Source organism: Tenrec ecaudatus, chromosome 2 (assembly GCF_050624435.1).
Source record: "Tenrec ecaudatus isolate mTenEca1 chromosome 2, mTenEca1.hap1, whole genome shotgun sequence".
NCBI classification, from domain to species: domain Eukaryota; kingdom Metazoa; phylum Chordata; class Mammalia; order Afrosoricida; family Tenrecidae; genus Tenrec; species Tenrec ecaudatus.
In genome coordinates, this window is record NC_134531.1 from 79,192,516 (window position 1) to 79,218,576 (window position 26,061).

At 38.2% G+C, this 26,061-nt stretch overlaps 1 protein-coding gene across 8 annotated transcripts in view; it reads left to right on the forward strand.

The window, feature by feature from the left end:
* ATG10 (autophagy related 10) overlaps positions 1-26,061 on the forward strand; it is a 350,444-nt gene that overhangs the window by 13,228 nt on the left and 311,155 nt on the right. For 4 of the 8 annotated variants that reach the window (XM_075541240.1, XM_075541239.1, XM_075541245.1 and 1 more), the window contains exons 2-3: positions 5,911-5,998; positions 8,082-8,201. In XM_075541240.1, the coding sequence (XP_075397355.1) occupies positions 8,094-8,201 (108 nt within the window). In that variant the 5' untranslated portion in view covers positions 5,911-5,998; positions 8,082-8,093. Of the gene's footprint in view, positions 1-5,647; positions 5,766-5,910; positions 5,999-8,081; positions 8,202-26,061 lie in introns of those variants that run through there. The other 4 variants (XM_075541243.1, XM_075541244.1, XM_075541247.1 and 1 more) reach the window with 2 other exon arrangements.

Sequence of the window (26,061 nt, forward strand, 5' to 3'; positions counted from 1 at the left end):
TCTCAGGTCATACAAAATTATCAACTTAAAAATTTTCCTGCTATATTTCATCAAACATTTAATGAACTCAACCCTAATGTGATGGCTGAGGAGCCCTCATGGCACAGTGGGTTGCTAACTGCAAGGTCAGCAGTTTGAAACTACCAGCTGCTCCACAGGAGAAAGAAGGCTTTCTTAAAGAGTTACAGACTTGGACACTCACAGGGCTGTAGGGGCGATAAGTCGGCATCGATTCCATGGCAATGAGCTTGGTTTGGGCCTTTGGAATGTTAGGGTTGGGACTGCTCCTCTTTGGTGAAGCATGCAATGTTAGCTGTCACTGATGATTTCTTATAATGATGCCTTATATGGCCCGTGGGCCAGGCATTCTCCACTCCGGATTTAAATGAATTAAAACCAAGTTGTTATAAAGGCAAGGTGTTGGCTCACTTTCCCAGCTATTAATTGCATATTTTTAAGAAACAGTCTAAGTCTAAAATTATAGTACAGTGGAAGCATTTTGGGGAAGGACAAATTAGGTAGCTAGCTACTTCTATTAATAAATCTTTTTAAAAATCATTTTTTGGGGGGCTCATAAACTCATAATAATACACACATACATCCATTGTGTCAAGCACATTTGTGCATTTGTTGCCATCATCATTCTCAAAACATTTGTTTTCTACTTGAGCCCTTAGTATCAGCTCCTCATTTCCCCCCCTCCCCCTCCCCCCTCATGAGACCTTGATAAGTTATAAATTATTATTATTATTTTGTCTTATCTTACACTGTCTAACATCTTTAGTGTTTAAATATCTGCATATTTAGAAATTGTATTTAAATATAAACATTATGGGATATCCTGTAATCCTCACATAATTAATCTTAAACCTAGGGAAATTTAGTTATATTTCTTTTAGTATTTCAGTCTCATTATGATTCTGATACACAGTGATTTATGGACTCATAAGGAAGAAATGTCTTCAACCAAAAAAAACAACAAAACAAAACAGTTCCACACACATTAGATTAAAAATCACATAAAAAATGTAGAAAGTGGTAGTGAAAAAAACTTGTTTTTAATTAAAAAGAACGAACATTTGAACAATGACTATACACAGAGTTATAATTCAGTGAGGTTACTTTTCTGAAAAGATACATTTGAGTAGCAGCAGAATACGCTGCTTTCCATGTCTAGCACGAGGCCTAGTCTGTAGTTTGGAAAGAATACTTTAACCTGGTGGGGACAAGTTATTCTAGTTTTTTAATCTTAGCCTCTGCAGTTTACCAAGGGTTTGCATTGTTTGAGCTTAAAAGAAAAATCAAACAGTTCAGTGAGAGTAAGAATCAAGCAAAATGGATATAGTAACAACTTCATGGCATGAAGAAGCTCTGAGTCCTTTCTAACATTTATGTATAATCAGCAAGGAGAGGTTCATTGTTTAGTATGAGAACAAGACTCACCTGCATTCGGGTTTCAGTTCTAATCACACTTTAGTTGTTATTTGTTGTTTTTATGTGGGAAACAGAAAGGTTATTCCCCAGCCTGTCCCCCATGTTAATTGCCAAACCTAAGATGCTGCTTGCTAACACATGATCAATGACCATATACTTGGAGGTCAACTTCTTAAAGGTTATCTGCCTGAGTGTTATCAGCCATCTAGAGCAATCAGACCCTATAGTCTGTCCCATCCTAGGTGGGGCCCACTCCCTTCTGATAAGGCTACTGGATTGTTCCCCTGAAGGAGAGCCCACAGACAAGGTCAAGCCAACTCAAGGATAATCAAGGTTAGGCTGCCATCTTGACTTTAGTCTGCCCATTTTGTCACATGTGTACCCCTAGTGTCTCCCCTTCCTATTGTGTGTACACCCCTAGCTCGTCCCCCTTCTATTGTACGTATGCCTATGGCACAACCCCTTCCTGTTATGATGTAATTGGAGGGGGGGGGTAGCACAGCCCCTAAATGTATATAAGCCGTAATTGGAAATATATTTTATTTCTCTCTGTGCGGACCTGGCTCCTGAGATCATGGCCGTCTGGGAGGTGAGCAAATTGCATGCTTCATCTTGTCTGATGCCTCTTTGATTTTACCCCTCAATTACACAACTGCCCCTTGAACCCATTTGATTGTGGAAGCTGGTACCCCGCATTGTCAGATGCTGAGTCAGTTCAAACTCTTAGCAGGTCTAAGTATAACCAGGTCCTGCCCCATCACCACAGTGTTGTTACTTTTGAGCCACTGTTGCAGCAACTGTGTCAATCCATGTTGTTGAGAGTCTTCCTCTTTTTTGCTGACCCTCCACTTTACGAACCATGATGCTCTTTTCCAGAGACTCTTCTCTGTGATAGGATGCCAAAAGATCTGAGACACAGGCTTGCCATCCACATTTCTAAGGAGCGTTCTGGCTGCACTTAGTCTAAGACAGTTTTGCTTGTTCTGGCAGTCCCTGGCATTTTCAATATTCTTGGCCAACACCACAATTCAAATGCATCGGTTTATCTCCAGTCTATGTATTGTCCCGCTCTCATATGCACATGAAGCGAATAGATGCCATGGCTTGACTCTGCCAACCTTTAGTCCTCAAAGTGTCATCTTTATTCTTTAACATCTTATAAGAAGCAGGTTTACCCAGTGCAAAGTTCCACCACCATTGGATCCACAAGATTTTGCACCTATTGGCCTGTGATCTTCCTGTATTTTGCATCATTGCATGCGACTGTGAGTCTGAAGAAGGATTTTTGGACTAATATTGTACTTAAGGGCTAATATTGGACTTGTGGACTTGTTCTGGACTGGGCTGGGATGTTTTCTTAATATACAATTACTCTTTGATCTAAAGCTCTTATCTATACACGAATGTTCTTGGATTTGTTTCTCTAGACAACCAGGTCTAACACAACTAGTCTATAAGTTTGGTAGAGAGCACCAAGTTTGAAAAGTACATATCAAAATGTTTTGTTGTTAGGTGCCATCCAGTTGTCTCCAACTCAGAACAAGCCTGTGTACTCTGCCAACTTTTGCCAACCCCATGCCATCCTCATCATCCTTGCTGTGCTTGAGTCCGCTGCTGTAGCCAGTGTCAATCCATCTCATTGAGGGTCTTTTTTTGGTTTACTTTCTACTTTACCAAGCATGATGTTCACTCTCCAGCAAGATGTTTTACAATTTGAAAAGTACATATAAAAATGTTGCCTGTATTATATTTTCATTTTTAATGAGCTGAAAATATCCTTGCTTGAGCAAAGAAATAATAATTATTAAGTGATACTTCATTGTGGTACTTTATAATGATTTGAGTTGAGATTGATACCTTTTAATATAATATAGTTCCTAAATTTATAATCAAGCCATCAGTATTTGTTTTATAGTATATACATCCTTTAGCAAATCCTAGGCATTAGATCATTTTAAAAAGTAGTTTACCAAATATTAATTAGTTTGATATTTAGTCATCTAATAATACAGTTCTGCTAATTGGCTAGGCTAACCTATGTATGTCTATTGAAAGTTTCAACAAATATTTTGAATAGTTCAGTAAACCACAAGTAAGTGGAGATCTTAGGGAATGGAGTATTTTTACTCAATTCAATTTTGTTATTAAGGAGGGGTTTTCTAAAAAATTTAAAATAATCCAAAATATATTAGTACACTTTCTAAATTAAGTTCAATTTTTCTTTGATTTAGTTTCTCAATATATGTCAATATCTTAACATTAGAAAAGCTACCTCTCTGCCTGCTACTTTTCTGTCTTTCTAACTCTCCATCCTCTCCCTGAATAATTCAATGGGTTCTGTTATCATCTATATAATGTTGATTTAGAATAGGTATCTGTAGAACAGAACTCTCTGTCCTTCTGAGTTCCAGGTTTATGTCAAAATGCCTACTAGACCCTTTTACTTCAGTGTTCTGAAGGCACTTCAGACTCAATGTGGATCAGCTAATCCTACTTTCCCCCTAAATCCATTCTTCCTCCCAGATCTCTTTCTGGTCAATGCAGATGCAAGTTGAGACAAAGTCCCAGACTGGGGCCTTATTTCCTTCTGGAGCCTTATGTTTCTCAATAACCCTCGTGTAGCATCAATGTCCTATCAAAATGTCATGAGGTTCTTTCTGCCCGAATGCCATTCTTTCGCTCTGGTTAATCCTCGTCACATCTTTCAGCCGGTCTTCCAGGTGGCCAGGACATACAGTCTTCACTGTAAGACTTACCAGCTCACCCACATTATCACAGCCCTTGGGAGCCCTTGGGCGACAAGGCCTTCCTGTCATCAACACTCGTTTGCTCAAAGCTCTTCCTCCGGTCTCCGCAGGTAGTGTGTTGAGTTGATTCTGCAACATGGTGAATCTCTGAGTTACGAGTCATCATAGGATTCCAAGGCCATAATCTCTAAGGCAGCAGACCATCACATCTTTCTCCCACAGAGGAGCTGGCAGCTTCCTGACCTTTCAGTTAGCAATTGAGGGGTTACAGGACTCTTCCTCAATTATTAGACCTCTTTTATTTGGACTTAGAAGCCCTGGTGGTATAGTGGTTACTGGTTGGGTTGCTAACCACAAGTTCAGCAGTTTGAAGCTATCAGCTGCCCCTCCAGAGAAAGATGAGGCTTTCTATGCCTGTAAAGAGTTACAATCTCGAAAACCCACAAAGGCAGTTCTGCCCAGTCCTATAGGGTCTCTGTGAGTTGGAATTGACTCAGTGATAGCTGTGAGTGAGTGAGTGTACATTCTGCTTCGTCTCCCTTCTGTAGCTTAATTCTTATATGTCATTGTCTTGGTTTGTATCTATATTGAGTCACTGTTTTATTTTATTTCTATAATTCTGTATGTAGCCTGGAGATCTCAGTTATATTCTGAACCATGTGGTGACTACCCTAGAGGAAGGCCCTTCAGTTTAGCTTCTGTACTTACCTTCTTGTACTATCTCTTCCCAAACATGTCCGCCCACTGTTGGTCCTTCCTCTTAGATTTTCCATTGTGATCTCTAGAGCACACATTCATGGTAAAGTAACTCACCTCAACCCGTAACCCAGCATTTCCTGCACTGCATTCTGTAAATGAAAACCTATCTTCACGACAGTGTGTTTTATGGAGTTGGACGGAACACCCTTTACCTAATATAGTGTGAATCATTTCCCACCTTAAATCTCATGTGATGTACTAGAGTCACAGAACAGTGCTTCTACTAACTAGTTCTTTTCTTTTTTAATACTTATTGATATTGTGGCTCTTATTTCTCTGGGATATAAATCAAGTTTTGGGATTGCTGGAGCATATGATATTTCTATGTCCAGCATTTTAGAGACACATCGTTCTGTTTTCCTCAGTGGTTACACCATTTTAAAGTCCCACAAGCAGTGTAATGTAAGAGGGTGCAGTCTCTCCACAGCCTCTGCAACATTTGTTGTTGTTTCTTCATGTAGCTATGGCGTTGGAAGGAGCCCTGCTGGCGTAGTGGGTTATGTGTTGGGCTGCGAGTAGTTCAGAACTACTAGTTGTTCTGCGGGAGAAATAGGAGGTTTTCTACTCCTGTGAAGATTTACAGTTTCAGAAACCAACAAGGGCAGTTGTCTGTCCTGTAAGGTTACTTACTATAAGACAAAATTGACTGATAACAGTGAGTTGTTTTTACTTTTTAAAAAAAGGTATTTGAAAGGAAACATAGCCCTGAAAAATGAGCAAACTGAAGTTCTTTGAGAGGAAGTCACTTTGCCCTCCACCCACAGGGAGCAGGGGGTGAAGATCGCTGGTAGCCCTTTTTTTCTGCTGCTGCTTCTCCAGGCTCATGTAAATATCCATGCCCCTTTGTACCGAAATTAACCAAACCCACTGTCATTGAGTTTATTCCAAGTCATTGAAAACCAACGAGACGTCTATAATTCAGTCGTTTTTATTTTCTCTTTCCCATGCTGTTCCTGCCTACTGGAAACAGCTGCCTTTCAGGCCGTCTCGAGAAGGAAGTCCAGGCTGCGTTCTGGCCCATCAGGCAGACCTGATTGATTGATTCTTGATGGTTCTGGGTGAGTGCAGTAAATGACATCATGAATTAGTTATCATCTCTGTGTTTTCCGTCATATACCATTTCCCCCTGTCATTGGCAAGTTCGTTTTATATATTCTGTGAGGATCTCTCTCCACTGTAACAAATCGCAGGATAATTCTTCAGTGCCCATGTGGAAAACATCAAATATCATAGCTTCATTTAAAAATGCTTTCTGAGCTTTAGTGACCTTCATCTCCCGTGGCCACAGCTGAGACCTTGTCAGGACCCAAACTCTCCCTTTCTTCCAGTGCTATCATTGTCCTCTTCACAACTGCTCTTCTTAGCTCTCTGCATCTTCCTTCTGCCCCTGGATACCGCCGTATTCCCCGGCTTTTCAACCTTCTGTTGGCATCTTTTCCTTTCCTACTACAGTTGGACCTGTGGGCTTTTCTTATTAGCACATGCTTTTTATTCCTTCTTCTACTCCCGTCTTCCCAGCTAATCAGGCCAGAATCCAAGTCTTGAACGCATACTTAGTGGAGCACTTTCTGCTGGTTCCTATCCATCGAAAGCTAAGAACTGCTGAGACAACTACACCACTCACGGACAAGTTCCAGGCGTTTAGTTTCTGTTGGGTCTTTACTTCTGTCTATTCAACGTTAAATGCTATCATTTCTTTCACTAGGAATTCCAGATCTACGATACTTTACTCAGCCACCCTCCTCTCACCTCTATCCCATTCTCTGCAGCACATCTTGCCCAAACCAGCCTCAGTTAGGTCCTCTTCCCTAACTTTGGGACTCCTTTAGATAACTCTCTATTTTATATTCATCTTCAAATGCCTATCACTAGTTGGTTACAAGGGGCAGGGTATTGATTGAATGGTTAAAAACCCTACTTCCTGTACTGTGGGATCACATCAGCCTAACACCTTTACAATATTGCTTCTGGGTGCTTTTTAGTAATTTTTAGCATTACCCTCTCTCCCAATGCCCTTCGCTCAGCTGACACACATGATGATTATGAGTTGAAAATTGACTCAAAGCCACCAAACAACAATAGCAGTACAGATTGCTCTTCCTTCAACTGAGGAACCAGGGGTTTGTGAGTATTAGTGGCAATGGGAAGTGTTGTGCTTGACATAGTAATCAATCAATACTCATCACTTGTCTAATGTGGGAATTTGCTTCGTCTGACGTTTCTCATTGAGGGCCTTGAACGGTTACATGATCTGCATGTTTCTTTCCAGCTCTAAACGCTCTCTTTTAATAAATAGTGCTTCATGTTTTAGATAGATTTACATAACAAGTATATGGGTTTCCTTTGTAAAGCATTGCTTGAAGCTTGAAAAAGTAGCTAATTCAGTGATCATACCCTACACCTTGGAGAAAAACTTCATTTGTTAATGAACTTTCTAATAAAGTGTGCAGAATAACGTAGCTCAACTAATGACTGTCAAACTACCTATGTAAGAGCGAAGGTCAGAGGTAGATAAGGAGGTTCAGAGGAGGCTAATTTAGAAGCATTTGAAGTATGATACAATCCAGCTCTTGAAACTCAATTCATGGAAAAATGAAACTTGTTTCTAAACTGTTATTGCTGCATGTTGTTGAATTGATTCTGACTCTAGGACAAAGAAGAACTGCCCTTTGGGTTTCTCTCTAGACTAATATTTACAGGAGCATATTGCCATGTCTTATGTACATCAGTTGGTGGGTTTGACTTTTAGGTGAGTAGTTGAATGCTTAGCTCCTACACTACCAGGGCTCCTACTCCCTCCACTTTTTTTTCTTTTCAGCTAAATACAAGTCCTATTAAAATATAATGAAACAGTAAGGATTGATTATGCATTCAGCATCACACTAATCATTATAAAACCCATAGATGTACACTTGTAAGTCTAGGGCATTCTGCTATCCATAATGATCAAAGTTTCTTCCTGATAGAAAAAAATGGCTGGGATGCGAAAGACAGAAACATATTAGTTCTTGGAATGGTTCCACAGTTCTTTCCCACTCGAAATCCCAAATTTTGGTTTGTTTAAAGGAATAAGCAAATTATAATTCTTTTTGTTATTCATTCTACAGCTGATGCTAATGTTTATTTTTTTTTCTATTGCAGTTATCATCTAACATGGAAGAAGTCCAGTTCTTTGGAGAAAAAACATTTCAGCATTATTGTGCAGAATTCATAAAACATTCCCAGCAGATAGGTGATGGTTGGGAATGGAAAACTTCAAAGGTAAGGACATAATGTTTTTCTTTATTTAAATGGTGGCTTTTGTGGTTTTCATTGTTTATGTTTTTGCTTTGAGACCTCAGTGCTTGAAACTAATGTATGAAAGCAACTTTGATTTAGTAAGTCCTAAATTGAAAAACGTTTTAAAACAGATGTCCGAATTATTACTTAGGCTATATAAACTCATAGTAATTAGACTAATAAAGTCTTATCTAGAAAAGTATTTAGGTGACTTGCTTTAATTTAATAGATACGAATGCTTAGCATATTAATGATCTGAATGTAAACAGATGCTTCTGTGGTTCTTCCAACCTTTTATTTACACTAAAAACTTTCTTAGGAAACTACGTTTGTCCAGAGGGTGAAAAGATAATCCTGAAGCCAAAATACAGCCAATCAAAAATTTTGAACTACAGGGGCTGTAGTTTAAAATTAATTTGGAATTTCTTGCTAAGGTGAACATATTCTAAAACTTTGTTTCCTTTTTTAGTTTTATTCAGCAATAATCATGCAAAAGGCAAGGTACTATATTAATTGTATATATTCATTTAGTAAGGTTTTCTGCCAAAAGTAACTTGAGATTCCTTTCTTAGAGAATAACTAAGTTTTTTCTACTTGACATTTTATCTGATTCCTGAAAGAATGATTAATCCCAATTCTCTGCTGATTAGTTCTGTTTCCTAAATGGAGAGAGATTTCAGGAGTTCTGACATGATTCAGAAAGAGGTTAGGAAGATGAAGGTTCTGATCAAGTTCATCTTGTCCCTGAGCAGAGAGGATATCCCTTCCTCTTGGGTTATCTTATGATTTAAACTAGACAACATAGCTCATAGACTGGTTCAAAGGTTTAGGGTTAGTCTCTAGAGGTAGAATCTAGTGCTGCCCTTTAATTGGTATTGGTCCATCAGCCCCTAGGGATTCTCCTGTCTAGGATAACATGCCAAAACTTGTCTGTCAGTTTTTCATACTATGTTGGCTTTGTGTTGCTGTGATGCTGGAAGCTATGTCACCAGAATTTCAAATACCAACAGGATCACTCAGAGTCAACAGGTTCCAGATGAAGAACAGACTACAAAAAGGAATAGGCTGACTCCCTATTCTTTATGGATAGCATCAAAACATTATCATAGACTGAAAATCCCATGAATAGAAGTTGAACATCCTCAAAGATAGTACCAGAAGACGAGTCCCTCAGGTTGGAAGACACTAAAATTACAAGTACTCAAAAGTAGAGTCAACCATAATGACATGTATGGAGGAAAGACTGGGAGAAAAGCCTTCTGGACCCTCATCTGCTGATGGGGCACACCTCAAAATGGGAGACACAGCTGCAAACATCAATTAATAAAAGGAACTTGGGATGTATGAAGTATGAATCTAGGAAAATTAGATGTTGTCAAAATGAAATGGAATGCATAACAATCTATATCTATGGGTTACTGAGCTGAAATAGAGTATAGGCCATTTTGAATCAGTAAATCACATGGTTTACTCGACTGAGATGACAGATTCCAGAGGCATGGTGTTGCACTCATCATCCAAAAGGACATTGCAAGATGCATCTTGAAGTACAATGCTGTCTGTGATAGGATAATATCTAACCCCATAAAAGGAAATCTAGGTTATACAATGAATACAACTAGTATTCAAATTTATACATCAACCACTAAAGTAGTGATGCAGCCTGAAATCGATCAAACGCACAATCAAGATGCATTTATAATTATTGGAAATTTGAATGTAAAAATTGGAAACAGAGGAAAGAAGAGTAGTTGGAAGTATGGTCTTGGAGATATAAATGAAGCTAGAGATTATGATAGACTTGTTCATAGTCGGTATCTTTTTTCCAAGAATATAGTGACTATACATTTCTTCAGACAGAGTACTCATAAGTAAAATTGACTGAATTTGTGGGAAGAGACCATGGAGAAGTTCAATATCAGCAACTAAAACCAGGGCCGACTATGGAACAGACCATCAATTTTTCATATGTAAGTTCAGTTTGAGGTTGAAGAGAATTTAAACATATTCACCAGAGCCAAAATATAAACTTGAATCTACCTCACTTGAAATTTGAGAACATCTCAAGAAGAGATTTGACATATTTAACACTAATGGCAGAAGACCTGATGAACTATGGGATGATATCAAGAACATCGTACTCAGAGCAAAAGGAAAACATAAAATAAAACAATAATAATAATAAAGAGAGCAAAAGGTCATAAAAATGAGAAGAAAGAAAGGAAAGATCAAAGTGGATGTCTGAAGAGACTTTGGAACTTTGCTCTTAATTGTAGAATAGCTAAGGCAAATGGAAAAAATGATGAAGTCAGAAAGATAAACAGAAAATTTCAAAGGGCAGTTCAGGAAGCCAAAGTAAAATATTACAATGAAGTATGGAAAGACCTAGAGTTCGAAAACCAAAAAGGACAAACATGCTTAGCATATCTTAAACTCAAGCAAAAACTCAAGCCCTGAGTTGCAGTATTGAGAGATTCTATGGGCAAAGTGTTGAAGGGTGCAGGAAACATCACAAGCAGATGGAAAGAACACACAGAATCATTGTACTAGACAGGAATAGTTAACATCCAGCCATTTCAATAGGTAGCCTAAGGCAGGTCCAAAGGTCTACCTATGTCCAAAGAGGGGACACGGACCTTCACTTCTATATGGTCCGTTAGTGTGGAGAGGCAGCAAGGGGCTGGAAACCTTTTCTTCAACGCCCAGGTAGGATATAATTTGATGTCCCTTCCGACCACTTTAAAAGTTGTTTCAGTTAAAAAACAACAACAACAACAACAACAACAACAACAACAGTGAAGGGGATAGACACTCGAGTTAAGCCTGAAGTGACTTCTCTCTGACCAGAGACCAGGCGTGTGAGTAGCCTTGCTCTTGTGCAGAGTGCATTGGGAAGTGGGTTATTGCAGATGCAGTTAGGTTAAAATTTAACACATCATCATTTGATCTCCTTTTTGACCCATTTCTAAACACTGTTTTACACTTACAATATTTTTAGATTCTTTTCTATTGAGATTTTTCTCTTTTTGTTATTGTTGTTAGTTTTTTTGTTGTATGCTTCTCTGTATATGAAATCCAGTTTAGGAAAATCTACAGAAATAATAACTAGATTTGTGGTGTCTTGGGGGTGTGGCAGGGGAGGTGGGGGTGGAGTCTAATAACAATGAGTACAAGGAAAACATGTATTAAAATTGATTGTGGTAAGGATTGTACAACTCTTCCTGATGTGATTGTACTATTGAATTGAATGTGGATTATATGTCAATAAAATTTTAAGAAAAAAAAAAGCATATGACCAAGAACCAAGCTCCACTGAAATCACTACCTAAAAGCAAGACTCCAGGAACTGGTGGAATACTAATGAAATGTTTCAATAAGCTGCTAAAATACTAGAAGCACTCCTTCATCCTAGCCAGGATATTTGGACTACAGCTACCTGGCCAATTGACCCGAAGAGAGCCATATTTGTACCTATTGCAAAGAAAGGTGATCCAACAATGCTCACATTTTAGAACAGTATCCTTAATCTAACAACGACTGCAGCAGTAAGTTGGCAGGGAGTCAAGATATCAAATGATGCATTGCAGGAGGTAAATCTGCTGCACAAAACCTCCTTTAAGTGTTGAAAAGCAAGGATATTACTTTGAGGACTAAGGTGCATCTGACCCAAGCCGTGGTATTTTCAGTCACCTTCTATTCATGTGAATATTGGATATTGAATAAGGAAGACTGAAGAATCCATTTGAATTATGATGCTGACCAAGAATATTGAAAGTAATGTGGATTACCAAGGAACAAACAAATCTTTCTTGAAAGAAGTACAGCCAAAATGCTCCTTTGAGGCAAGGACGGCGAGTCTTTATCTCAAGTGTTTTGGGAATGTTGTCTTGAGAGACTAGGCCGTGGAGAGGGTTACCATACTTGGGAAAGTGGAGGGACAGCAGAAAAGAGAAGGGCTCTTGACAAGCTGGAAGGACCCCGTGGCAGGAGCAATGACCATTGTGCGGATGACGCAGGACCAGGCGGTGTTTCATCCTGTTGTGCATTAGATAGGGTTGCTATAGCTCAGAACTGACTTGGAGGCAGCACGACCATTCATTTCAGTTCACTAACCCCTTTATGAATTCAATTTCATTTCTTACAACTTACAGTTCTCTAAGGTTCATACTTTGTACATTCCAAGGTCTGACCATGAGAAGATTTTTGCAGCCTTTTCTTTTCATGTTGTGTCTTGCCCCATCAGCAAAATGGAGGTCCCGACGACTAGTCCCACACGCTTTACTCCATCCGCGTCCTTATGGTCGACTGGACTTTGAGAAGGCAGCTCTTCCTCAGTTATATTTTGAGTGCCTTCTGACCTGACGGACGATTTCCCACAATGCTCTGCTTTTCATGAGGTTTTCAGGATGCGACGATGTTTCAATGTTGTCTATAAGGTTTTCAGGGGCTCTTTCCTCAGAAGTGGATAGCTAATTTCTTCTTTGTAATCTATCCTTCATTTGGAGGCTCTGCTGGAACCTGTTCACTTTGGGTGACCCTGGTGGCACTTAAAATACTGGTGACACAGCTTCCAGTGTGGCAGCAACACACAGTATAACAAACTGACAGACGTGGTGGATGTTGACTTGTAGCATCGCAGTAACACACCAGCCACTGCAGATGACAAACTGACCCACAAGTAGTAGAAAGTTCCTGTAGGACCGATAGATGTCCAAAGGACACACCACTGTGCAAGCCAGCCTGCTGCCCAAAGGTCCCCAACTCTACTCCTGCAGTCTGGGAAGCCTACAGCTGTGTCTCAGTCTCAGCCTCTGGTGCCTCTTCCGCCTAGGCCGCTTTAGCGGGAGGATCTCACACATACCACCATTGGGTCTTCTCTCTTAATGGCTGTGGGAGTCCTCTCTTACTGCTTTTGAGATGCCTCATCGTTTATACCCAGAGGAATAGCAAGAACGACAGATCCCCAGTTTAGAGTCCTCACACCTTATTTGCGTGGTTCCATCCAGTCACGTGGTGAACAAGTTAAATAGACTATAGATAAAAGAACCATTTCAAGTAACTTCAGCTTACCACACATCTATTAACATTTTTGTATTAGTGGTAAATCCACTATATATATATGCACTGTATGTCTGCCCTGGTTACATAGTAGTTATGCATTGCTAATCACAAGGACAGCAGTTTGAAACCACCATTTGCTCTGTCAGAGAAAGATTATGCTTTTTATATGATATGTGTATATATGTAAGATGTGATTGTTAGGTATATACAATTTTTTACTATGTGTATTTTCCTTTTTTAAATCATTTTATTAGGGCTCATACAACTCTCATCACAATCCATACATACATCAATTGTGTAAAGCACATCTGTACATTCATTGCCCTCAAAATCCTCAAAATATTTGCTCTCCACTTAAGACCCTGGCATCAGCTCATTTTTTCTCCTTCCTCCCTGCTCACCCATCCCTCAGCAATCTGTATTTTCCTTTGGTTTTGATTATGTTCATTTTTTTTTGCTTTTAAATATTTTGAATGCATTTTTGTGTAGTTGAGTTTATCAATGTTTTAAATTATTGCCTCTCGTTTTGGAGTCACCGCTATAAAACCTCTCGCTGCACTGCAGTGGAGGAGGCATTCTCCTCTGTATCCCTCTAGCGCGTGTATAAGCCTGCACGCCGCCCCACCCCTTTTAGAGCTCTGATCCAGTTTGAGTCTCAGTGTTTGTATAATTTGAATTATGAATCTAATTTGATCATTTTTGGTTGCCCCAGTTCCATATTTATTAAGAAGTTCCACTTTGCCTCAGTGATTTGAAATGCACCTTGATGTACTAAATTTCCATATGTATTTGATTTATTTTTGGATGTCTATTCTGTTCCACAGGTCTCTTTGTCTGTTTATGAGTCAGTGTCACACTGTTTCAATTACAGGGGCTTTTGGGTACATTTTAATGTCTGGGCAAGCCAGTTTTCTTATAGTATTTCCTTTTCAGTGTTTTTCTAACTGCTCTTACCTGTTTGTTTTTCCATATGAACTCTAGTGCAAACCTGTCTTCATAAAAATGTTTGATGTATTTTTATTGGGATTGTATTAAATCTATAAATAACTTTTGGAGAACTGGCACCTTTATATTGTCAAATAGTCCTGCTCAGGAACAAAGAACATCTTTCTATTTGCTTAGATCTACTTTTGTATCTCTCAGGAGTGTTTTTAAGGGTTTATTTTAGTTTATTTCATTTTTTGTTAAATTTGTTTCTAAATATTTAACTATTTCTAACTGTCTTTTTGTTGTGACCGAAATGTTTTTTTTTGTGTGTGTACACTGTTATATGACTGGTTATTGTTTTTGTAGATGAATGCTGTTGATGTCTGTAGATTAACTTTACATTCTGCTTTTTTACTAATTCTTTTATTGCTTGAGTTACTTTCGTCATTACATATTAGACATTTTTCTAATATACTATCATATTTAGTGTTGCTTCCATTTTATTAATTCTGATTCCCTTCACTGATTTCTCCTATCAAGTTGCTTTAGGGGGCATCTTTAGTATGGTAGTAAATAGTATTGAAGAGAATGGATATACCTGTCTTGTTCCTAATTTAATGGACATGTCTCCAGTATTTCCCAATTAAATAGTAAAATTCCTCTAAGACAAAAGTACATGCCTTTTTTCTGGTTAAGAAAGTATCCACCTGTTGTTAGGTGCCAAAAAGTCTGTTTTGGGTCATAGTGACTGTATGTACAACAGAACTAAATGCTGCCTGGTTCTGCACCATCCACAAACTTGTTTTTATATTTGAGCCCATATTTGATATATCTGATATAAATCATATTGTATTCCCTTGCTCTGTTCTCAAAACTGCCTCTTGATCTATGTAGAGGTTCCACATGAGTACAATTACGTGGGCTGGAATTCCCATTCTTCTCAAGTCATCCATAGTTTGTTCTGATCCACACAGTTGAATGCGTTTCCGTACTCAATAAAACACATGTAAACATCTTGCTGGTATTCTCTGCTTTGAGCCAAGATCCATCTGATATCAGCAGTGATATCTCTTGTTTCAAGTCTTCTTCTGAATCAGGCTTGAACGTCGAGCAGCTCCTTATTAATGTACTGTTGCAACTGTTAGATGTTTTTCAGCAAATTTTTCTTATATGTGATATTAATTATATTGTTCTATAATTTAAGCATGCTGCGAGGTCACCTTTCTTTGGAATGGGTATAAATATGGATCTCTTCCAGCCAGGTGGCCAAGTAGCTGTCTCCCAAATTTCTTGGCATAGATGACTAATTGCTTCCAGTGCTTCACCAGCTTGTTGTAACATTTAAACTGGCATTCCATCAATTCCTGGAGTCTGTTTTTAGCTAATGCTTTCAGTGCATTAGTGAACTTCTTCCTTCAGCATCATTGGTTCTTGTTCGTTTACTACCTCTTAAAATGGTGGAATGTCAGCTAGTTCTTCTTGGTACAGTGACTGTATTTTTTTTCTATTTTCTTTTGATGCTTTTTGCATTATTCAATAATTTGCTCATAGAATGTTTCAAAATTTCATTTTGAGGCTTGAATTATTTTCTTGTGTTTTTTCAGTTTAATATGCTGAGTTTTCTTCCAATTTGGTTTTCTAACTCTAGATTTTTGCACATTTCATATAATTTGACCGTCTTCTGAATGCTCTTTGGAATTTTTGTTTTAGCTCTTTGACTTCATCATTTCTTTCATTTGGTTTATGATTAAGAGCAATGTTTCAGAGTCTCTTCTGACATCCACTTTGTTCCTTTCTTGTTTGCCTTTTGAGTGACCTTTTTCTTCATGAATGATGGTCTTGATGTCTCCCCTTAGCTCCTCAGGGCTGCTGTCATTAGTGTTTCATTAACCAAATCTTTTTTTTGAGATGTTCTTGAAATTCAAGTGGGATAGGCACAATTTTTTTGGTTTTTGCCTCTGGTGGACCCGTTTTAATTTTCTTCAACTTCAACCTGAACTTATAAGTGAGCAGTTGATGATCTATTTCACAGTCAGCTCTTGGCCTGGTTTTAGCTGCTGATATTGAGCATCTCCATGGTTTCTCCCCACAGATGTAGTCAATTTGATTTTTGTCTATTCCATTGGGGGAAATCCACGTGTATAGTCACCATTTATGTTATTGAAGAAAGGTATTTGTGATGTTGCAAAATTCTATCATGAGTTCTCCAACTTTGCTGCTTTCATTAAGACCATACTTTCTAACTACAGTTCCTTTTGCTTCATTTCCAACTTTTGAATTCTAATCGCCAATAGATCCATGTACCTTGATTGCATGTTTGATCAACTCCAGACTGACCACTTTGGTAGAATTCTTCAGTTTCTTCATGACTAGCTCCAGTAGTTGGTACACACATTTGCATAATAGCTGTGTTGACTGGATTTCCTTGAATGCGCATAGATTTACTCCTGTCATAGACAACATGGCATTTCAAGATAGGTCTTCAAATGTTCTTTTGGATGAGCACAACACCATTCCTCCTTATTGTATCATTTCCAGCATAGTAAACCTTATGTTTTTCTGATTCAAAGCCAATACCAGTCCATTTTGCTATTGCCAATGACAGTGGTTCTCAACCTGTGGGTTGAGACCCCTTTGGTATTGAATGACCCTTTCACAGGGGTCGGCCGATTCATAACAGTAGCAAAATTACAGTGATGAGGTAACAATGAAAATAATTTTATGGTTGGGGGGTCACCACCACCACATGAGGAACTGTATTAAAGGGTCGCGACACTGACCTTGGATATCCATCTTTGTGAGTTCCATTTTCTTTTTAACAGCCTCCAATTTTCCCACCTTCATTCATATTCCTAGATTCATGTATTCCAATTCCGATTATTAGTAGACTTTTTTACAGTTATTTCTTCTCATTTTGGGTCCCGCCCCATCAGCAAATGAAGTTCCCAAAGACTCTACTCCATTCATGTCAGTATAATCAATTTTACTTTTAGACAGAAACTGTTACTCAGTCGTATTTTGAGTGCCTTCTGGCCCGAGAAGCTCATCTCCTGGCACTGTCTCCGACAATGTTCTGCTTCCGTTCATTGGGCCCTCAGTATCTGGCGATGTTTCTATGCTGTGCAGAAGGTTTTCCCCTTAGAAGTGTGTAGCCGATTACTTCTTCATAGTCTGTCTTAGTTTGGGAGCTCCACTAAAACCTGTTCACTTTGGGTGACCCTGCTGTCATTTGAAATACCAATGGTGTAGCTTCCAGCATCAGAGCTACACCCAAGTCACCGCAGTGTGACAAACTGACAGATAAGTGACGGTGTTTCCATCTATTCTTCATTATTGTTTTATGTATATTGTCTATCCTCTAGACTGTGTGCACATTACACAACCAACAAAAGTTCCTATGTTTGTCAGTTTATCCATAATCATGCCAACACTAGTCTCTTTTTCCTCTTAATGTCTTTTAATCTTTGCCAACCTGTTTTGTAAAAAACAAAAAACTTTTCAATTTTTATTCCTTTTTTGGGTGAAGTATTTATTTGCTTTATTTCTCTTGAGACTTTTTCTTATTAGTTTATAAATTCCCTCCTTACTCTATAGAGGTGACTCTTTTTGTCTTAAGAACAATAATTTAGTTTACATTAGATTTTAAACTTTTGTATGCAAACGATAGGTGAACTTCGAACGTTCTAGGTGTGTCTCTCTGCCAGGGCAGATTTGTTCATGTTTCTGGCAGTCCACAGTCTATTTCATAAGCAAGACCATGGCAAATAGTAGAATATGAAGTTGTTGATGAGTTCATTTTACTTGATCAATAAGCAACTCTTATGGAGATAGCATTATAAGCATAAGTAAAAATATATCACTACAAAATCATAGGAACCTGAATTAATGAAAATTATCAAAAATATGAAGCTATTATTCCTCTACATATTCTCCACCTAGGTCTACATGCCTCTTGAAGCTAGTGTTCCCTGAAAATTTTCTGAATTTTTTAATTTATACTATGTTAAAACCACAATTTTGTCACCTTCAAGGCATCCAAATCATATTTCTTTGAAATGTTATTTGAACTTTTGGAACAAAAAGAAGTCGGGGGCGGGGGCGGGGGGCATTGTTGTGCAAGAGCCAATGGGCACAGGTTTCCTGATGCTTTTCTCAACAGAGTCATTTACAAGTTTCTTAAGATTTCATCATAATAAGCCCTCATGATGGACCTGGGTATTTCTGTATTTTCGGAAAATGTATCAAGATGACCCTTTAGGAATCTGAAACAGTCACCATAGTCTGCTGAGTTGACCTCTCTGCCTGGAATTTAATTGTCCCAGCAGAGTTTCTCGGAAGCCATTCTTGGGCCTTTTTTGGAAGGCACTTGAAGGATTCAAAAACAGATGCTTTACCGAGAACACTAGTGTACCGTCATCTCCTGGTCACAGAGACAAATTTAGACATGTTTTGTTTGGAATAAAGCCATGCATGTATGAACTGGAATCTTAATAGCCAATTTTAGCGTTTCATTGGCATATAATTCACATATCATACTATTCAGTTGTTCAGTCAAATTAAGACGAGTGGTACAATCACCACTGCAATGAATTTTAGGGCATTTCCTTCTTTCTTGTATTCATTGTTACTAGCTCCCTATTCCCCACCAACTTTCCTTGCCACAGTCCTGAGAGACCATTACTCCAGTTACAATAGCAATATTTTTGACTTACCTTCATATTTTATGGGACACTTTTGCTGCAGAAGACTTTAAACTGTTAAAAATGTGAAGATGTCACTTTCCTGATTGGTTCAAGTCATGCTATTTTCAGTAACCTGGTATGCATGCAAATTCCGAACAATGGAAAAAGAAGGCTGAAGAATTGATGCTTTGAATTACAGTGTTGGCAAAGGATATCAAACAAACAAAGAGCAATGCATTACAAAAGACTAGAAAAACATCTATGTAAAAACTATATCCTAGCGCTATACATGAGCAAAAGGAAATGGAGAAAATGGTTAAAGGGCTTTTGAAAAGCAAGCAAAGTAGAAACCAGAAATAAGAGAACAGACAGATGTCAGGAAAGGATTAGGAAAATGAATGTAAAAATGTATCAGGTGAACAAATTTAAAAGTAACATAGTAATCCCATTTAGGGTTTCATAAGGTGAAACAGGAGGAAAACTGACAAAAACAGATGAAACCCATCTGAACAAAAGTGAAACACACACACACACACACACACACACACACACCAGTCAAAAAGTATGGCTGCTACCCTTATCGCTCATGCATGCACGCACAGGTTTATTCTAAAGGAAACATGTTCAAGTATGTCTCATGATCAGTGAATGACTGAAAACCAGTTGTCTCAGGAATACAATTGTCCAAGTATCTCTAGGGTGCCTTAACAAACCTTCCATTCAGAAGCGTGGTCTCAGATGGGATCAGCTGGGACATTTACATGCAAGGTAAAGAGGTCAACTCAGAATATACTGTCGTGACTGATTTTTAGATTCCAAAGGGGTCCCCTTGATAGGATTTCTCAAAAGACAGGTGAGTATCACAAGGGCTTCTCATGGAGAAGTTTCAGAACATTAAAAACTGCGCTGGTAAGGACAAGGCCTGGAAAATTGCACCAAGGAATTCCCCCCCCCCCATCACAACAGTGCACCTGTTCATAGAAATATGCAAGGAATATTTTGATTAACTCAGTTAAACCTTAGAAACTGCTTATTGAAATGACTTGTTTCCGAATTTGTATGAAATGAATAAAAAAATCATTTTATTAGGGATTCTGAGTAGAAATGTAAGCAGATTTTATGATTCCTTCTTTTCAGTAGTCTTGCTCTCTGGTTAACTCATTGCTTTTCTTAAAGTCTTTCATCATTATTCTAATTACATGGAATATATATTTTAAATTAAATTCTAGAAGAGCACCATATTTTAATTTATTCCATCTTGCAATTCTGTTTTGGTATAAAGCCCACTGTGAATGTCCCATCATTTCAACGACTCAGCTGAATTTCATGCTATTTTAAAAACATTATGAAGTTATTATTTATTTTAATATCTGTTAAATATTTTAATATTGAGAAATAGTGTAAGCATACACAAGTAATACGAATAGTAGAATGAATTCCATGTGCTCATCACCTAGCTCCCGCCATGATCAACTCATGGCCTGACATACTATTTTTAAGCATCTGGGTAAGGAATGTAGTAACGTAATATATGTGAGGGACTTTAAGAAGCTTATAGATACGGAGGGCAGAACCGGAGACACAGTGTAGGAATTGTGCCCGGTCTGACCCTGCCCAACGCCAGGACATAACACGTAGGCAGTGCAACAGAGCAGCGAAGGGAACGAAGCAACAAAGTTCCTGAGTAATTTTGAAAATAGACTTGGACTCCGGGGGCAGGGCTTGGCACTGCCTCAGACCCCATCGGAAAACATTCATAGGGTTAGCAGACAGGCCTGAAACTACTCATAGGCAATTTTTCTTGATCTCTTTCATGTTTCTTTTTCATGTCTATCTATATAAGAAAGGCAGGATAAACAATCCCAAGGAGAAAACAATGGGACCAACGGTTCTGGGGGAAAAGGGGAGAGGAGGAGTTGGGGAAAAGGGGGACTGGACAATAAACCCAGGGACAAGGGAGCAACAAGAGATCTAAAATTAATGATCAGAAGGGCATAGAATGCCTGGTGGGGTTTGATCAAGTTCAGTATAGCCAAGAAAGAGGAAGTACACAGAGCTGAATGAAGGTTGAACATGGTAGTGGGACAGGAGGAAATATAAGGAACGAGAGGAAAGAACTAGGAGGCAAAAGACATTTATAGAGGTGTCATAGTCACATCCATATGTAAATATCTTAATATATAACAATAGGGATATAAGTCTGTGTTTATAGGGTAAGTATTAAGGCAGCAGATGGACATTGAGCCTATACACAAGTACTCCCTCAATGTAAGAACACTTTGTTGTAATAACCTGGCATTCTGTGATGCTCACCTTCCTGACATGATCACTGAAGACAAAATGGGTGCATAAGCTCATGTGGTGAAGAAAGCTGATGGTGCCTGGCAATCAAAAATATAGCATCTTTGTCTTAAAAGCTTGAAGTTACACAAGCAGCCATCTAGTAAGGAAGTAATCAAGCCCACATGGAAGAAGCACATCAACCTGTGTGATCACGATATGTCAATGGGGATCAGATGTCAGGCATCAGAAGACCCAAAACAAACAACCATTTCTGTGTGAACTAGGGGGCTCAGAACGGAGACCTGAAACCCATCTGTAGACAATTAGATATCCTTTCACAGAAGGATCACAAGGAAGGGACGAGCCAGCCAGGGTGTAGTATGGCACTGATGAAACATATAACTTTCCTCTAGTTCTTTAATGCTCCCTTCCCCCCCTCCACTATCAAGATCCCAGTTCGACCTTACAAATTTGGCTAGACTAGAGTATATACATTGGTACAGATAAGAGCTCCTGACACAAATTCCAGGACAGATAAACCCCTCAGGACCAATAATGAGAGTAGTGCTATCTGAAGTGAGGGGAGAGGGGGGAAAAAGGGGAACTGATCACAATGATTGACATACACGCCCCGCCCCCAAGGACGAATAACAGAAATGTGGGTTAAAGGAGAGGGCAAATGGTGTAAAATATGAAAACAAAAATAATTTATAAATTATCAAGGGTTCTAAAAAAAATAAAAAAAAATTATCAAGGGTTCATGAGGGTGGAGGGTGGGGGAGGGAGGGGATAGAAAAGGAGCTGAATAAATTTTTTTTTTTTTACAAATTATAGACCCTCCCCTCCCCCCGGTGGGGGGACGAACAACAGAACCATAGGTGAAAGGAGATGGTGGATGGTGTAAGATATGAAAATAACAATAATCTATAATTTAGCAAGGGTTCAGGAGGGGGAGAGGGAGGGAGAAAAGAGGAGCTGATACCAAGGGCTCAAGTAGAAAGAAAATGTTTTAAAAATTATGATGGCAACATATGTACAAATGTACTTGGTAAAATTGATGTATGAATTGTGATAAGAGCTGTAAGAGTCCCCAATAAAATGATATATCCCCAAAAAGTTCATAGAAAATCCCATTATCTTTTAATTCCACTTTCCATGAAAGTTTTGAAGTGCCCTTATTTATCTCAACGTAATGTTTGGTTACTTTGTTGTTTTTGTTGTTGTAGGCCTTAAAATTATAGGGCAACGAATGTATAAGGGTGCTTTACTCAATTGATGTATGTATGGATTGTGATAAGATTTGTCTGAGCCCCAATAAAATGATTTATTAAAAATTATATATTCTTCAAGTGAACTTTGTGAAGTTATCACTCACTATGTGTTTACATTAATGAGTTAAATCTTGAAAATTCCTATAGTCATGATGTATTATTTCTGAAAATTCTAATGTAGGATTTTATGAAATAGCGAGCAAAAGAGAGACTGTGATGAATTTCTGTTAGATGATGCCTTCTTGAATTACATAGCTTCTGTAAGAGATTATATTTCTTTTGTTTCTGAAGCACTACATTATTAAAGGGGATTAAAATGCTTCTTATGTGTATCTGATAAGACTAGTTCTTTACTCTGCCTCACATTTGCTAATGATACGTAAACCCACCTAGATATTTCTTTGTGAACCATAATCAAGCTAAATAAATAAAAGAATGCATATCTTAAAATCTAGAACTTCGTTCTGTCTACCCATTTATTTTTGTATTATTTATACGTTAAACAGTTTGAAATAATAGTTTTTAGCTTCAAGGATGAAATATTAAGTATCCACGTAAAATTTCCAATGTTTTTGTTCACAATTGAATTAAATGGATATTTCTTAAAATATAGTGATATTTTAAGGTTCAAAAAGAATTATATTACAATAAAACTGTAAAAAGAGAGAGGGAGAGAAAGATATTTCCTGTGGATTTCTTAGGTGTAATCTTGCTTAGGTAATGAATAAATAAATGTATGAGTTTGAAATGCTTATTTTTTATTAACTTTAATTATTCTAGTTTATAAATTTTTATATATTTTCTCATTAATAATTCTTCCTGCAAGCAGAGGGGGTGCTAGGAGGTAGAGGCATGCTATTGCCATTAGTTTTATTAGAATATTATATTTGTTTAAATCATCTACTGTGAGTTAATGAAATATGCTTTCTAGTCCCAAATATTACTAGATAAAGATGAAATATATTATATCCCTGTCATCTCTTGATCAAATTAATATAGGTTTAAGACTTTTTCTTAAAGTTTATTTTTTGAGACCAGAAGAAAATTACATTTAAGGCAGTATGTTGTGTTTTTGTAATAAACTTTGAATGCTAGTCATTTATACTATATTTTTATTCATAATATATAATGAAATGATTTATCACTTAAGCTTATGCAAATCTTAGGCAATCATTTCAGGAAGAAACATGCTATATCACTTGTGAATTAAATACTTATAAACACGTTTTTAAAGATTAAGAGTTTCTGAGAAAGCTATAATATTTTGCAAATTTATAAATAAAAATTTAAATAATAAAAGTATTGTGAAAATTTAACAAATCAAAGATCATGCTTGGCTAACAGTAATATTGCTGCACCAGGGAGGCTGGCAGGCTGTATTTCTAAAGGCCTCGTAGGGAGTCCTCTTCTCACCTGGAGTGCATGCTATCCAGATTTGACTCACAAATTTTGGCAAAGAAGCCCGTTATATTCATCATATCAGGAATGGACTGTTTATCAAAGAGGGCACCAAATTAAACAACACAGCATCAAGTAACTGGTCTGTTTATCAATGCATCTATCTTTCTACCTATCAATTTATGATAGGTTTGTCAAATAAATGGAATGTATGCTTCTCAGTATTATGGTTCAATTTTTTCTATCTTTAAAATCTTTTTATTGTAGTAAAACATATGTAGATATATAAAAAGGCATTGCTACCAGGCTTCCAGTTCATACATGCCTGAACTTCTTGAAAACTCATTGCCTCCAAGTCAACTCTGAATCAAAGTGGCACTGACGGTGCAGTGCTTATGAGTTGGGCTGTGATCCACGTGGTTGGCAGTTGCAAACTACCAGCAGTTCTGGGGAAGAAAGACCGTACTTTCTACTCCCATAAACAGTTACCATCTCAGACACCCACAGCGGGGTCACTGTGAGTCAGCACTGACTCAATGGCAGTGAGTTATAGCACAGACTAGAACTGCCCTTAGGAGTTTCTGTGACTGTAAGTCTTTTTTTGGACAGTAAGTCTTGATGGGAGTAGAAATTCCCCTCCTTTTCTGAAGGAGCAGCTGGTGGGTTCCAATGCTGACCTTGTGGTTAGCAGTCCAACATGTAACACGTGGGCACCAGAGTTTCTGTCAATCAGAATCAACTCGATGCATTGAGTTGTATGGGCTTGCTCCAAACCAAATGTGCTGTGGTTAGAGAAGCTGGATTATATGGAGAAAAGTGTGGCATCAGGATTACAGGACGTTTTATTAATAGCTTGTGATATGCAGGAAATACAGTCTAAATTGCTGAAAGTGAAGAAGACTGGAAACACTTGCTGATAAAGATCAAGGATCGCAGCCTTCAGTATGGATCATTAATAAAGTAAAGAAAGCAGGACCAATAGGTAATATTATGATCAAGGGTGAACAGATCGAAGTTGTCAAGGATTTAATCTCAATTGAATCCACCACCAATACTTATTGAAGCAACAATCAAGACATCAAATGATGGATTGCTTAGGGTAACTCTGCTGAACAGGATCTCCTTAAAGTGTTGAAGATCAAAGATGTAATTTTGAAGACTAAGGTGCATCTGACCCAAGACTTGATACTTTCAATTACCTCATATGTATGTGAAGGTGAACATTGAAAAAGGAAAACTGAAGAATATTTGGTGCGCTTGAATTATGTTGCTGGCAAAGAATATTGAAAATACCAGGTACTGCCAAAACAACAAACAAATGTGTCTCGGGAGTACAACCAGAATGCCCCTTAGAGACCAAGATGTCAAGACTTCATCTCATGTACTTGTCACCTATTAAGAGAGACCAGTCCCTCAAGAAGATGTCATGCTGAGAAAGTAGAAGGGCAATGAAAGGAGAAAGGCCCTCAACAAGATGGACTGACACAGTGCTTGCAACAAGGGGCTCAAATTTAGGAACGCTGTGAGGAAGGTGCACAACCAGGTGGCATCACGTTTTGTTGGTAGGAGTTGGAGCGGACTTGACAACACCAAACGACAACAATAGCATTGACTGTGATAAGTGGATGGCTGCAGACAGGTTCTTTCAGTAATACTCTTATCTTAATCCTGTTTTAGATCCCTTAGAACAGCTAACAAGACAACTAACTAAAAATCAAATGTGTGTGTGTGCGTGCGTGTGCGTGTGCATGTGCATGTGCATGTATGTGCCATGAAGAGAACAAAAGATTTTTGAGATTAGGGCTAATATCAAACTTTTAGCAAAACTCAAGTGGACACCTTCCTCAATCATTGAAGCTTTGCAGCAAGTTTGTAAAGGTGCTGCCGCACACAAACACTACTTTTCAGAGGGATCATGTTGTAAGGAAGATCGGGAAGACTTCCAAATGAACCGAGGGAAGGAAGACCATCGCCTACCCGAATGAAAGAACTGTAATTGATGTTCAGAAACCATAGAATTCATGCTTTCGCCATAGCTGCTGAAGTTGGGATCTCAGTTGTTCAGCGTGTGCAATTTTAAGCTAATATCTTGGTCTCAAGAAGCTTTTGAGTTGATGGGTGCCAAAAGTGTTATGTGAAGATCAACTAGCTCAAAGAGCTCATCTTTTCAGCAAGACTGAAACTAATGAAGACAAGTTTATGGAATAAATTATAACTGAG